The sequence below is a fragment of the Anolis sagrei genome, chromosome 1 (genome assembly GCF_037176765.1).
Source record: "Anolis sagrei isolate rAnoSag1 chromosome 1, rAnoSag1.mat, whole genome shotgun sequence".
Taxonomy (NCBI): domain Eukaryota; kingdom Metazoa; phylum Chordata; class Lepidosauria; order Squamata; family Dactyloidae; genus Anolis; species Anolis sagrei.
Window position 1 is genome coordinate 75926122 of NC_090021.1, and position 16598 is coordinate 75942719.

The 16598-nt window shown below is 36.6% G+C and overlaps 1 protein-coding gene across 1 annotated transcript in view; it reads right to left on the reverse strand.

The window, feature by feature from the left end:
* Nucleotides 1-16598, reverse strand: part of UTRN (utrophin) — a 406557-nt gene that overhangs the window by 222076 nt on the left and 167883 nt on the right. The window contains exons 50-51 of the mRNA XM_060753499.2: nucleotides 15543-15748; nucleotides 9362-9516 (exon numbers count right to left, since the gene is read on the reverse strand). Of these exons, the coding sequence (XP_060609482.2) occupies nucleotides 9362-9516; nucleotides 15543-15748 (361 nt within the window). The remainder of the gene's footprint in view (nucleotides 1-9361; nucleotides 9517-15542; nucleotides 15749-16598) is intronic.

Sequence of the window (16598 nt, forward strand, 5' to 3'; positions counted from 1 at the left end):
TCCCAAAGTGTCCATAAACCAAGGTCAATTTGATGGTGAAAAACCATCAGCAGCATGGTTGGCTCCTCAAATATTTTAATATAGTATTTTAATGTAGTGCCACAGGTTCTACAAATTATATCTGTACTGCTTACAACAGATAATATTAAGAGTTATTAAATATAATCAATAAAGCCAAATAAATGACAAACAAAATTTTGGTTTGGAGTGTGTGTGTGTCTCAGGAGCGACTTAAGAAACTGCAAATCACTTCTGGTGTGTGAGAATTGGCAGTCTGCAAGGACGTTGCCCAGGGGACGCCCTGATGTTTTGATGTTTTATCATCCTTGTGGGAGGCTTCTCTCACATCCCCGCTTGGGGAGCTGAAGCTGAAATCCGTGCTCTCCCCAGATCCAAACCTCCAACCTGTCGGTCTTCAGTCCTGCCAACACAAGGATTTAACCCATTGTGCCACAGAGGGATTCTACAAACAAGTTGTAAAATGACAAGTGTGACAAACTAACAGCACAATTTTGGGAGATTCTCCAGGAAGTAAACAACCAGCTTTTCACAATGAATAAAAATCTCTCCCTAATGTCGTCCATACTGGACAAATTGCAATGCTGTAAAAATACTTACTGGGGGGTTCTAACCATTCTTAAAGGATGAGTGGTGGCTTCTGTATCCCACTCACCTCTTAAGAGAATAGCTTGCCTTAAATATTTTCAATTCTTTTCACCTTGACTGACTTTCATGTTCCCACAAACATTTTTATGCAACATGGCCAACTCAGGAAATTTAATCCTTGCATAAAATATTTTGGCATGCAAAAGGAACACGAAGTCTGTGGGTTGTATCCAATAAAGGACTTCTGCTGATGGAATAGCAAACTGCAAAAGAAATGGGATGTTCATTCTCCCAACCGATTGTCACACTTCGCCACCACTATGTAACCTAAAAATATGCCTCTGGGGGGCTAGGAAAACATTTGAGGCCAGTTTTCAGGTAACTCTTATATAAGGACACAGGAAGGAGGTGAGAAAAGTCTCAAAGCATTAAAGAATCCGACCTTTATTTTTCCTTCACCAAGAATCTATACAGTGCATTGGGCCTTAAGTAGTCAATGGAGTTTTGTTCTAGGACCTTCATGGATACCAACATCTGTAACTGCTCAAGTCTCATTGTATATTGGGAGAAAGGCGGAATAAAAATAAAGTTGTTGTTCATTCATTCAGTTGTTTCTGAATCTATGAATGCTGAATCCATGCACACAGACGGCTGACTTTAAATGGCAAATTGTAGAACTATGGAATTATAAACATAATTTCTATGTTATATACCCCAAATATTACATCCTTAAATAATCATATATTTTAACTTGGCTGTAAGAGATATTTTAATGTGGATGAAGGAGCAAATAGTTGCATTTGCAGATGAATTTCTGACATACACAAAAATGCTGAATATATCACATTTCTGTTATCTGTTCAAAATGGTTAAAAAGTTGCCATTTGGCTTATTTTCAGTGGATTAATGCATAGTGCTTGGCGCACTTAGAAGCAATCATTAAGGTCCTTTCTATCTATAATGCCAGGTCATTTGCTCTGTCAAGACAGCTCAAAATTTTCTGAGATGTACTAAAAAGGATTTCAATTTACAGTACACACACACACAAGTAAGTGTGATGTAGTGATGTTCTTTCAAAATTGTCTTCAAATAAGTTATTTTCACAATTGAACTAAGCCTGATTTCACATTTAATGCCATCCCATATCTTAACTACTGTCTTGCGGAAAGATACTTTCTCATGAATATTTCTGCATAACTGTACTGGGACTGAGTTCTTGTAGGTTTTTTTGGGCTATATGGCCATGTTCTAGAGGCATTCTCTTGGAGAATTAGGAGAGAGTGCCTCTAGAACATTGCTATATAGCCTAAAAAAAATCTACAACAACCCAGTGATTCCGGCCATGAAAGCCTTCGACAGTAGATTGTACTGAGACTCATAGCTATTTTTTTAACCCTGTGTTTTCTGAGGGTCACTAGGTTATCTCACACAAGAATGTTTGCACTACTTAAAGTGTGGATAGTCCAACCAAAAAGCACGCAAGGATACGATCAGATGTTCAAATAAAAACAGGTTAAGAGTATCTATGGTAATTTGTATATATTGTAGAAAGGCAGAAATGCCATAGAGACAGAATCTATTTCTACATTATAAGAAAGACTGATACATCTATTGGCTACTCAATCCACTACCTTGTAACACAATGCTCAGCTCAAGTATACTGCAGATATACATTTTGCAAATTTCATGCCACATGAGATCTCAGGAATGTAAATACTCCATTTTCAACAGGACCAAAAATCATTTAGATATACAAGTAATAAATTATATTTGAAGAACTATATATTACAGTATCTTAATATCGATTATCGTATTTTGTAAGGTGCAGAGGCAAATCCAGGATAGCAACCACCTTAATAAAAACACTGGTTAAAAGCTAGAAGGAAAGGTCTTGAACATTTTAGTTTTTTATCCCCTATAAATACAAAAATACCAAAAGAGCCTCAGAAATCAAAGTGTGCTGCTAACAGTTACCATTATTTGTTTAACACTCACACAGAGAGACCAATTAAAATTGACCAAAGCTTCACTTGAGTAATCTCCCTACTAAATCAAGTAAAAGTGACAGCTTGGTCTTCACATTTCTGTGCTCCATTAACCACATTATCTAAGCACTGTTAAATGAGACTATTTCCTATATCAAATGTAGAGACAAATGTTTATCAAGTACACTACCAAAATAATGTTAACTATTCACAACCAGGAGCTAGCACAAATACTGTATATACTCTCGTATAAGCTGATTTCATGTATACGTCAGGTTTCAGGGTCAAAAGTATGGGCTGTGATAGGACGCATGAATAAATCAAGAGTCAAACTATTAAGAGGTGGAAGCACCAATGCTGCCTCAGGGGACCAGCATCCTTGGCCACTGTCAAATTCCACCCAAGCATTCAACAAGGACAGAATCAGCATAATAGCATAGGAAGCAGGAGGGGGGGGGGGTCGGTGCTTGTTTTTGATTCTTCTGGGCTAGACGAATCTTTCACTACTCTACTCAAAGAAGGGGAAGGTTCCTTTTTTATAAGAGACTAGCTTGGGTACCCAGAGGTGCCCAGGTTATTTGAAAAAGCCATTGTTTGTTTTGGGGTGTTTCAAAGGAGGTCACAGTGCTTTGTCTTGATGCAGGGTGTACTACAACTTCCATCTTGTTGAGTCAGTCCCCCAAACCCTTCAGTCTGTTTAGTTGCTGATCAATTCCTCTGTGTTTGCTGTGTGCCATAGGAATGGGTAGGAAAGGGTTAAGGGAGAGGCAGTGGGCGGGATCATGCACATTCCACACAAGGAACGCTGGGATGCCTGCCTGTGGTAAAGGAAACACATTTAATCTGGGATGAAATTCTCCCTGAATGAAAGCATTCCTTGGGTGGCGGGCCATAGTGTTTGGGTACGACATTGGCAGCATTTGGGCTACATGTTCATGGTGCTCGCTATAACCTGCAATGTCAGTTATGGAATTGCCTTTGGAGGCCTCTTGGCACTTGGAACTATAGACTGTTTGTAGAGGCAGAAGACTGTCTGTGTAAGTGGACTCCTCTACCACATACACATTTTTCACTTGTATTATGTGTAGAGAAGATACAACATGACAACGTTTGTTCAATACTCTGATAATCTTGGATGGTAAATTGAGGCCTAGCCGAGACCTAGCTTGGAGTTAGGAGGATTAATTGGAGTTTGTAGAGTTTGGAGCGAGCTGTGGCTTGCTGCAAATAGCCTTTGTGTATCACAACTAAATTTATAAAGCCTTCCTGAGTTTGGAATGAACAATTTGTGATGTTGTGTATTCCAGCAGATATTTTCCTGCCACAACTACACAGGGGAGCTTGGATCTTATTACTCGCTGCAAGGGAAGCTTCCAGGACTCTGTTAAGGTAACAGAAATCCCTGAAACAGTCAATCTGGAATTTTGGGGTTGGTTTTTTGACCAATATTTCTGGACATAAACACAAGCATATAGGAAATATTTTTATATCAAGTATCTGAAGAAGGGGTGAGCAACCATAAAAATTAGCCAAATTCTGACCTTACATCCTCCCAGCAAACTGCAAGAATATTTCTTATTCAATCCAGAAGTTGGGTGATTTTTCTCTCTTTCTTGTGTTGTGACTGCAAATTACTCATTTAAAGAGAAGCTTATAGGACAAAAGGATAGTGAGAGACCACTCTGCTCAAGCTATTGTGATTTTATGGTGTTTTTCAGCCAATTTGGGTCTAATTTTTGATGATGTTTTAACATTTTTAGGATGAACTTTGAACTTTTCTTGGGGAAATTCAAAATAGGGCTTACTTGCATGAGGCCATAGGTTCCTGAGAAATAAAAGCCAACTTTCGTGAGATGAAAGTTGTAATGATGCAGGCCTTTTCTTTCAGTAGTTGCAAAACTAACAGACTGGATTCAGAAGTCAACAACTGATACACAACCTCATAAATATACTGAGAAAGCGTTTTGCATCCTGGTTTCAACATACATAGCATGTCTTCAGTACTGAACTGTATCTGTTACAACTACAACAAAGCTTGTTAATAATCTTTCTTAATTGTAATTGTTACTTTAACAACATTTAACGCTTGTCTAAAGGCATGCTGCCTGGGGATGAGGAAATTCCCTTTTCACTATTGCAACACAGTTTAATGAGATTTTCATTGATTTCAATATCACTCATTGATTCATTTCTTCATTTCATATTATTCCTTTCTCCCATTCTGGGACCCAAGCTGTCTTATACCATAGGTTTAAACAAAATACCATTAGAATAATAAGTAGTCCAACTTTTTTTTTTTTAAAAAGGTAAATAAAAAATTCAATTAAAACACAAATTAAAACAGTTTGAATAATGTAAAATATGATTTGAAGATAAAGCAATCCCATTGAAAGATTCTTCTGCAGTAGCCACTTGACAGCCGAATACCTATTTAAATAGAAGAGTCTTTTCCTGCCACTGTGAAAAGAGCAGAGAAGGAGTCAATCTAGTTTCTTCTGGGACATCTACCAGAAAGCCTTTCTCCTGTGCTCTTCATGAAACATACCTGGGATGATCATGGATTTAAGAGAAAGCTCTTATCTGAAGATCATAATAGAGTCATATATAAAATTGAATTGGGCCTGGAAACTCAACTAAAGCTTTGCAACATGGGATTTAGATGTCTCCTATAACCAGGGCCATAGCCAGAAAAAAATTTCGGGAGGGGTTGAAATTTTCAGGGGGGGGGGGGTTGAAAATTTCACGGGCGGGGGGGGGGTTTGAAACCTGCCTCCTAGCTCACACTGAAGCAAAGAGCACAGCAGGGGCAGAGCAGCCTTCAATAGCCTGCAGCTCCGCCCCTGTCAACCACCTCCACCAAGTCTGGCCTCCTTAATGAGAGCATTCAACACCCCCCCCCCCAACTTGGTTGCTTCGCTACATTGGCTATTGCTGCAAGTAATGACAGTGTGAATAAATTGTCAATATTTGTTTGAGATAGTGCTTGCAGTTCTGGAGGGACTCTTAATTTTTTGCGTCTCATAGACTTAGCATGGGGATTTGGTTAACCAGTTAAAATTCATGAGTAAACCAGTCTTTTTAAAAAAATTGAAACATTTCAGGGGGGGTTGAACCCCTAACCCCCCCCCCCCCTCACTACAGGCCTACCTATAACCAATTCTAGTCAGCAGTATAGTTTCAGCATTTTGGACTAGTTAAGGTTTTTGGTTTCCAAAGTGCTCTCCTAGATACATCCAAATGAGATATAAGCAGACTACAGGTTACTCTATCCAGATCTGACACCTCCAGGAATGGGCACACTAATTAATTGTGCAAATGGTATAATCAAAACTTGAACATCTAGATTTAGAGTTTGATCCAGGAGCACACCCAAGCTGCAGACATGCATCTCTAGGGGAAACGCAATCCCCTCTAGGACAAACTGAACCTCCATTCCAGATATAACTTTCAACAGGCCAGGAGCAATTCTGTCTAATCTGGATTAAGTTTCACTGTCTGCTTCATTCAATATGTTACTAGCTACAGGAAGTATTATGGCTAAAATAGCTTCTTTGGAATGTGATAGAAAAGACAGAAATAGGCTGATCATTATTAGCATAGAAATTGTTTCAAAATCCTAATGACAAGGCACCATTTAAGAAATCCCTCTAGCATTAACTCCCCTCCCCCAAAAAACCTAAGAAATTAAGTAGAGTGTATCTTTTTTTAAAAAATCTAGACAGATTACAGGAAAAATCTATGAGACCAGAGACAAGGAATGTCAACACTTAAATTGAGAGTACAGTGATAGACATGAATTACCATGATCTTAACTCTGAAGCACAAGCAATTATTGTCCACTGTGTAGCAAACCCCAGATTTGAAAGGGCAATGACATTTAATGCCAGTAGTTTTAAAACACTACAACAAGCAGACACAGTTTAAATTGTTTGATTTAAAAACGCTTCAGTTAAAAGCTGCTTCAGCTTTCATTATTTTCAAGTCCTTTATATATCTTTTCTTAGGAAATAAGAAGATGCCCAAAAAAGTATAGCCTTACTACAAAGTAAAACTTCAATCCCTGAGTATACTAAAGCTAGCAAATATTAGAAGAATTAAGGAGGGCGAACTCTTGCAGTACAGGATTTATGGGCATTTTCTTTCCACACATTTCTTGAATCATTATATTGTGTGGCATTTCCTAGCGGAGAGAACCTTTGCCCAAGAATCAACAGTATTGTAGCAAGAAAGAAAAATAGTATTATGAAGATTATAACAATGATATGCATCCATGAGCAAAGACTACTTTCTGTACATTGAACTTGCCTTGTGAGCTCAGAATTATTGTATAAAGGTACTATTCTCAAATGACAGTTTTTATTCAAGTGTAATTTGCATTTTCAGTGTTTGTTTTTTTTTCAAAACTCTTGCTCTCTTTTGTCTGCTTGGCTTCCTTTAACATAAATTTAAAGGCATTGAAATCAATTACTGAATCCCCAGTACAAATTACTTCATGCTGAATCACCTCAAACATGTTGGCCAGATTTTTAACCTTCAGGCCAAAAGAAATTAGTCATATCCTACTATAGCATTATCTCTTACATAAATTTTTTAAATGCTACAAGTATAACTATTTGCAAGAAACAATTATGAAACTAAGAATGAGTACAATCACAGTACAATTCCAATATATACAGTTTCACTTGTTCATGATTTTCTTTATTCAATCATTCGGTTAGGACCACCTGTACAAGGTAAACCTCTTCTCAGTACTGTCATCATTCATCCCATTGAAAAAAATAGAGTTTACTATTGGCTGCAGCATCATATATCTATGTAAAGTCTGGAAAACTATCCCCCGTGTATACAACACGTATATTCTATTCTCTGAAGTTGTCAAGTTTGATTGATGATTTGAAATATACACATTTCATGCCAAGAACAGTTTGCAATTCACACAGACATTCCAAGATCATGATCCACACTGAAACAGGGTTAATAAACAGAACTCTCAAAGCGAAAAAGAATGAAGGAAATTCCAAATGAGAAAACTCTCCTGTCTTAACATAGTGAAAGTGACAACATTGGTGGAACATGCAGACTCATGAAAAAGCAGACATGAAAACAAACCATCCACACATCCCTAGAGGATATCCTTTTCAATGTAAAGTAAAATGATTCAAGGCAATAAGAGAGCAATAGCTGGAGGCAGAAAGCTTAGTACTTCACAAAAGAGCAATTGTGACTGAATAGCAAAAACTTTATTTGCAACCTGAAAAAAATCACCAACTTTTTTTTATTTCAGATTCATCCAAGGGAGGGATCTGTAAACTTGAAATACTAAAAATAAAATCATCAGAACAATTTCTCAATGTGTAATCCAAGTCTTCCTACAGAGGGGTGTTTCTCAAACTCTGCTCCTCCAGGTGTTTTGGGCTTCCGCTCCTAGAAATCCCAGCCATCTTACCAGTTGTTAGGAATTGTGGGAGCTGAAGTCCAAAACACCTGGAGAACAGTTTGAGAAACTCTTCTACAGGGGATAGAAGACTTTCTTTGGGACCATTATCAAAGGTGGAAAAGATGATCCATCTAGAGACAGCTGTCTAATATCATATTATTGTTGCTCTGGAAAGTGATACATTAGAACTTTTTCTATAGTATAACCTTAAGTAGAACTTGTGCATGCCTCTGACCCCATTGAATTCTCCTTTGACTACCATGTGACACAGTCACGTTATTTGTTTCAGTTATGACTAAGCCGACATGAACAGATTTTTTTTCCATAACAGATCCCATGAGTTTCTGACATTACACTAACTTAAAGTGAAACTAAATTAGTTAATTAATTTCTTCAAAAGCATTTGAGAGTGTTGAGCATTTCAGGAAATATTACCACTGTTTTCACAACTGACATTGTTTAACCTCAGTGATAAGTAATAATAATAATAATAATAATAATAATAATAATAATAATAAATTATACCCCACCACCATCTCCCCGATGGGGACTTGGAGCTGCTTAAATGAGGCCAAGTCCAAACAACAATTACAATAAAGAAAAACCAAAAACACAAACCGAAAACGCAAACAATAAACAGTAGCATCATAGTTACATAAAACAAATGAATACATAACAATATACAAATTACAATATGCACAAACACAGTACAATGGGCGGAATACATGTAGTGATTAAAAGACAAAGTAATTAAAACTAATTAAAAACTCGGGCGAGATAAAGGAGAGAAGCAGTTAATTTACGGAGGAGGGCTCATTTTAGTGGGAGTTGTGGAATCATGCTTTCCCATGAATGACAAAGCTTTGAGGTCAAGCACTCATGTGGGGTTATATACCTACTCATCAAAGGCGCAAAGTAGGCTATCATATAACTGTTGTTTAGTAACCATAGATCAAAATCAATAGAGTCATCCTTTCAAACAGGCCCCTCTTCACCTTGGATCAGAAGTTTCAAAGTGTTCACCTTGGCCTTCTCTTATTTCAAGGAAATAATCTTCACTGGAGAAGTGAGGAAGGAAGTAGTCTACTAGTCACTACAGAACATGCATTTCTACTGGGGATGGAATCTGTAAAAATATACATAAGAATGCTCCTTTTGCCCATTACATATGGGAAAGTTTCAAACCTGCTATTAACTTGGGTGTAACTGACATGGTGATAAGAAAGCACTTTGCATAAAGATCCCTAGCTGATCTTATATTTTGAACATGTGGAATTTAAAGTACCAAGAATACATATAAAAAGAAACAAATCCAAAATCTGTTGACACATACCTTTGTTTTAGATTAATCCATGAGGTATTCAAATGATCCATGATTTCCTTTACTTTTCTTGTATCATCACTATTATATTCTTGAATAAGTTTATTGGAAAGATCATTAAATGGGTTCATCTTGGCATCGCCCTTTTCTAGATCTTGTATCAACATCTAAAAGGCAAAAATGTCATAATCAATCTTTGCTAGCAAAAGAAAATAACAGTTCTGGAAACTCCAGAATAAAAAGAAAATTCAAAGTGTTCTTCCACTCCCTGGCTATCCTTTTTGATTAAATCATGCAACTTCATATATTTCAGTAAACTACCTGAAGTGAAAAACTAGGAAAACAAAAATATTATTTGCTCATAGTGACATCAATTATTTATTTAATGAACAATGTGAACCATAAAGAGTATCACCCAGATCCTCCAGTTTAGAGAAACCCATCTATAACCTAATCTTCCTGAGCAGTAGAAGGTAGGAACATAATTTGATCTACATCCACTTCTACATGACATTCAGGTCAAGATGGTGTCACACACAAATTCTCTCTCTCTCTCACTCACTCACTCACACACACAGAGACACATCAGAAGAGAATAACAGTTTTCTTGGTAATACACTTGTGGGTATGTGGTGAATGGTCTGAAGAGAAAATTACAACTGTGGAGGCATCTAACTTATAATGAATTGCAGTACTCTGCCAACAAATATGTGGTATAATATACAGATCAGGGGGAGAACTACGAAGTCTAAGGATGACCAGGAAGAAAACTGAACAGAAGATTCAAAAAGAAATATGTTATAATAAGGTAATGGAAGGAACAGAAAGAAAACTCAGAACAAAGCCAAGGAGCTACAACCACCCTACACATTTTGATCATGCCATAAGACACGTTTCAGTTCATTTCATGGGTAATTCACAGTAAAGTGTTTCAAGTGCTCAAAAACAAGAGCGCTCAAAAGAGTTGCAAGATAAACTTGCATTTCAAGACAGGGCAGCCATAATTAACCATTGCTGACATGAACAGAAGCAGTGTGTCCAGTTTGTGGTTGCTCTTCCTCATCTTTGTATTTCCCCTACTCTGCACCAGGGAGTCTTTCTCACTTGGGAAGCCTCTTGTTATATTTGGGATAAAATGCTGGAGGAGAATACTGTGCCCTGTAGCAATGCCTCATCCTGCTTGCCAGGCAGAATCTACTTTAAATCTGAAGAAGCAGAAATGAGCACTCATCCCTTTCTAATTAACATCCTCCAACTCTGCCAACTAAAGAAAGAAGCTACAACACAAGCAAATTGCTCTCTCATCACCAAAAATAGAGTGGAATTCAACATCCAAATAATTTTAAAGAGTATCTGCCAGTGTCACTAAAACTGCGTATTTGGTTTCTAGCATCAAATGTGGGCTTAATGAAAAAGCTGCTGCCCAAAGGGCATACAAATGTAAGCAGAAACTAAAAAGACAAAGAGTTTCATTTTATAAAATAGTGAGGGCATTTAGAGTAATCAGTCATTTAAATATCTCTAGGGCATTTTTGCAAACCAGAACTACTAACCATTTTCAGAAACCTCACAACCTCTGAGGATGCCTGCCATAGATGCAGGCAGAATGTCAGGAGAGAATGCTTCTAGAACATGGCCATATAACCTGAAAAACCTACAACAACCCAGTAATTCCAGCCATGAAAGCCTTCAACAATACATGTTCAGATATCTACCATCTATCCTTAAAAAAGTAAAGAACTTTATTTTTCAATATATAAGCATTAGAACTGGGCAACCACGGAAAAAATTGTTTCTAAAATCGATTCGTTTTTTGGGGTTTTTTGCGTTTCGATTTTTAAAAGAATTCCGAAATTTTTCTTTTAAAAAGTTCAATATTTACGAAATTTAGTAAATTACAAAACAATACAAAACAATTACGAAACAATTACAAATCGATTCATTAATGGCGGACGCGATCGCGCAATACGCTAAAAAACATCCAAATGGGACAGGGGGAACTTCTGAAGCTTCCCTCTCCCTCTGTTGTTGACTGTTGGTGTGATATTTATATATTTTTTCACTGATTAAACAAACAACAACTATAAAACTTGCCCCAGACATGTGGAAATAATAACGAAACGATTTCAAAACGATAACGAAACGAATACAAAACGAATTTGAAACAATTACGAAACGAATTTAAAAATTCGTTTCGTTTTTTAATTGCTCCTGAATGGTTCGTTATTGCTTCGTTATCAAAAAAATAACGAATTTTTAACAAATTACGAAATTACGAAACGAAACCGCCCAGCCCTAATAAGCATACTCAACAAATACAAAGGAGATATATATTGTATATGTATATTTTATAGATCAACTGTGTCATGATTTTTGTGGATTTACATGCTCATAAATAATGTGTCTAACAAGAAGGATGTTTACATTATTTGTCTTCCATATTAAGGGAAATACATAATGCAGGGGAATAATTATGCCTGGTCATTTATAATAAGAGAATAAATGATATATGGCACCCACAATCATGACATGTTTACTCTTTATCCTCCTGGGATCATTCCTGACATTTATGAGTTGTATATTTCTTACAAGTGTTTAGCATCACATTATTCACTATGAAAATATACTGATGCCAAAAGATGCATAAAACAAACATAACTCTGCAGTTTGTTGTTCTATGATTTCATCATTTCTGGCTTATGGCAATCCAAAAGCAAACATCACAGGGTTTTCTTCAAGGGATTTATTCAGGGAAAGGCTTGTCACTGCCTTCCTTTGAACCTGAAAATATGATTTGTCCAAGGTCATCCAGTAAGTTTCCATGACTAAGCATAGATTTGTACCCTAATCTCCCAGAATCATAGTCTAACACACGGACCACAACATCCTTCATAACTCTGCAATTATGAGGCAAAGAAATGCAAGCCAGTAGGAGTAAAATAGTAATACTATCCAACACCTGGATTCTAAATCCTAGAACTACACACATCAAGACATGGAACAGCAGAGGTATTAACAAACAGATTTATCCATATCATTCATCATTGATATTTTTACCTTCTACATCCAAACCCATGATCTGAAACTTGATTTATACATAGAGCTAAACGAATTGAATAGAATAAAAATAACAAGGTGACTCAAGAGGAAAAGCTAATTCCTCATCAGTTCCACACTGAAGTGGTCACATTTCCTTGGATTCATTCAGGGAGAAACAAAAACATAAAAACAGAGGTAGAATTAGGATGCACCCATGTCCATGAACACAGAGATCACTGGCAAGCATTTGCAGATGAGGCTTTTAATAGCTTTAATTTTATAGTTCACATTGTATTCCAAAAAACACAAAAAAAAAAGTCTCGAAAAATAAGAAAATGTAAACATCTGGTGAGTAAAGGAAAGAGAAGTAATTGATAAAAATATGGGAAAGTAATGGTGTGATCCATGAAAAGTGCACAATTCTCTCTTGATTTTGAAAATCAGAATTTTCCCTAGATTCTGGAAATATTGTTCACAAGATTCCATTACATGACATTTTATTCCTTCCTTTTGTGGAACCTCAAGGATTTTTGGAAGTGTTCAAAGGTGGGAAGAGATTAAATTAATGTGCCACTCCTGTAGGTGTCCATAAAAGGCTGGTGATTTTTCACTCAAAATCATGGGGAGGTGTTCTTGGGGTGACAAGGTTTGTCGGGTGGGGTGGGAGTAAATAAAAGAGATTTAAGCTCTTATACAACTCAAGTTTCGATAAGGATTACTGTGTACTAATACAGACTTCATTTAAAGTATCTGTGATAAACTACAGCCAAGCAATATTTAAACATTATGTTCTAAGAAGACTTATTTCACTCCCCGTCTTGAAAAGGAGACACCAGAAACAATTGCTGATAATTTCTCTGAGGTTTTTTTTCTCCAGTCTTAATTCCAGTTTCACAGAATCCAGTGATGATATCCATGCCAGTCTTTCTTGCAGCGTATAGAAATATTAAAAGTGTATGGGTAGTTCTGCTTTATGTGATTGCTTGATACTGATGTAGAATCCTACCTCTATTATGATAATTGAATGAAATGTTCTCCAGAACACACTATGCTCCTGACAGACATTCACTTCTTGATGTTAAATTTCAGTACATGATAATAAAACACATTTATTACCAAAACCTACATTTGGCTTTATTAGTTCACTACCTCAAAAGCCTTTCATAAGATTTCAAAGAATTATAGTCAGTGTTTGAAAAGCTTATTGCAAATACAGCCCATAATTTGTAACTTAAATTTGCTAGTAAAGGGAATAAAATTGCATTTACTGAAAGATATTTGTTACTGAAGTTACCCTTTTGAGAGCAGTTACATTTTGAATCAGAAAATGAAGGCTAAGAAATCTATTCAGATGTCCTTTCTCATTGCATTTTTTTTTTAGAATACACACAGGAAAATATACACATTGAACACGTTGTCCGACTTTTAAAACATCCACTCATAGAAAAACAGGACAGCAGAGAAAAAAGTTTTATGTTTTTAACTGCCGTCAAGCTGACTATCTATAACTGATGGAGACCCTACAAACAAGAGACCTTCAAGTCACTCTGTTATCAAGAGGTCTGCTCAGGTCTTGCAAACTGAGAGACATTTCTTCCTTAATTGAGTATTTCCCCCTCTAATGTGTGTTTTCCCTTTTCCTACTACCTCCTTCCTTGCCAAGCAGCATTTAATTTTCTAGTGAATTACATATTCTCATTGAGTGTCCAGAGTTCAACTTTTTTTTTTGGTCGTGTCAGGAGTGACTCCTGGTGTGAGAGAATTGGCCATCTGCAAGGACGTTGCCCAGGGGACACCCGGATGATTTCAACTGTAAGCCTGACTTTGTACATTCTTCTTTGCTTTTCTTCAGTACTTGTTTCAAGTCTTTGCTATGTTCTGCTAGTAATAGGGTGCCATCTGCAGATTTATAACTAGAGGATGTTTCTTCTAGTTTTCAGACCTCCTTCCTCTGAGTCTACACTAGTTTTATGAATGATATGTTCAGAGTAAACGTTAAACAGATAGGGTGATAAAAAGCAACCTTGCCTTTTGACAAATGAAAATCATTTCGTTTGTCCATATTCTATCCTGAAAGTGGCCTCTTTTTCAGAATACAACTTTAAAAAAAATCTGTGGCACACATGCAAACATATTTCCATCTTCCACTTCCAATTATGTAGTCTACTCAATTTCTATATTGGCTATCACCTAGTAATCTATACATACTAGGCTTGGGTAACAACGGAAAAATTTGTTTCTAAACTGGTTTCGTTTTAGGGGTCCATTGCGTTTCGTTTTTTAAAGAATTCCGAAATTTTCCTTTTAAAATTTTTGATTGCACAATATGCTAAAAAAACCTCCAAATGGGACAGGGGGAACTTCTGAAGCTTCCCTCTCCCTCTGTTGTTGACTGTTGGTGTGATAAAACAAACAACAACTATAAAACTTGCACCAGACATGCGAAAATAATTACGAAATAATTACGAAACAATTACGAAATAAATTGAAAAAATTGTTTCGAATCTAATTTACTCCTCACACTATTCCTGCATGGCTCAATATTGGATCGTAAGCTAATTTAAATACGAATTAATAACAAATTACAAAATTAACGAATGAAACCGCCCAAGCCTAATACATACATCCATTTCTCTGGTTGCCTGAAAAATGTGTTTATGAGTATCAAAAGTGTTGGCTTCACAACATTCAATAAATAGTTTGCTTACTCCCTAGGTCATTTTTTTTTCCTGCAGTTTGTTTTGTTCTTTGATTTCTAGTTTTACATTCTGATCACCTCTGATTATCAACACATTCTGTTTTGGTATGTGATCATTTTCCATTTTTTTCTATTTCTCCCTCCCCAGTTGGAGCATAAACTTGAATTATATACCAATGCTATCAATGTACCAATGGATTTCCTCTGAAGTCTAATTTAGATTACCCAGTCAGATTTTGCATTGGATTCCCTGATAGCTTTGATACATATATCCTCACTATTAATGCCATCCGATCTCTTCTTAAACTTCAATTTCCCGAGTAAATTATCTGCAAAGGCACTATAAGAGCTATATCATATCCTATTTCAAAAAGTGATCAAGCTGAGACACAACCAAGATGTTGGACTGGACTCATCAATCCTGAGATGCAAATAATAAAGTCCATTTGAACTCACTTTGTTTTCAGAAATTTGCTTAGTGAGCTTCTCTTTAGGTGTCTGTAAAAGAGCATGAAGGTGTATCTCATATTGCCCAATTAGCCTCTCCATTTCTTGCTTCAGGTCATCCCACTTGATGCTGTCAGAAAGCATGTGTCTTAACTGCTGTTGACGTACTTCCACCCCATGCTGAGTACTATCCCATTGGTTCTTCAATTTCTCCACTGAAAAATATAAAATAGAAACATATAACCAAAGTAGAAATATAAAACCACATGAAAATGTGTTTTAAGTATTTGTCATCATCAATCAGTCACCTAAAGTAAGTGCTCGGAAAATGCAAAGCCAACCTTGAGTCCTGAATATGCATGAATAGCTCATATACACCTTACCACTAAAACAACAGTGTTCTCTTTTATGCTCTCTCTCTCTCAAACTCTTAAACACACTATAACTGTAGACGGGTGTTCAACTTTGATACTGAGAGTTCCTCCTCCACAATCCCAAGTTGGTTCCAGTCTGTGAATAGGCAATGGAATTTTCACAGGTCAGCACAGCTCCTTGTGTTGCATGCTTCTTTTCCACTTGGATTTTATGGAACTTCAGATGGCAACTGTAATCTTTAACTGTGGCATACTTTTCCAGATGTATTTTTAGTGATCAGTAATGTGTACCTAAGTCTTCACATCTGTGGCTGATATGGGTGAGGGAGCATTTTGATGGCATCCCTGGATAGACACCAGGGTTAAACTGCCTGATGTGTGTGCCTGCCAAGATAAGTCACATAGAGAGAGTGAAACCAGTGGTTTTATAAACCTCCTCTGGTCCTTTTTCTACTATTTTCAATCCATCCTGCCACTCTCTGCTCATTTTGAGTTTCATCTGGTTGCTTATTGTTACCAAAATTAGATTAAAACAAAGGAGTTCCGAAACAATTAAATAGTTTTGAATTCAATATCCAAAGTCCATTCTGTCCATCTTTAGTAAGATGAACTCTATCAAGTAAATCCATATTTCTTATAGATATTGGGAATCTAAAAAAATCAATAAATATGACATATAAATATGACTTGG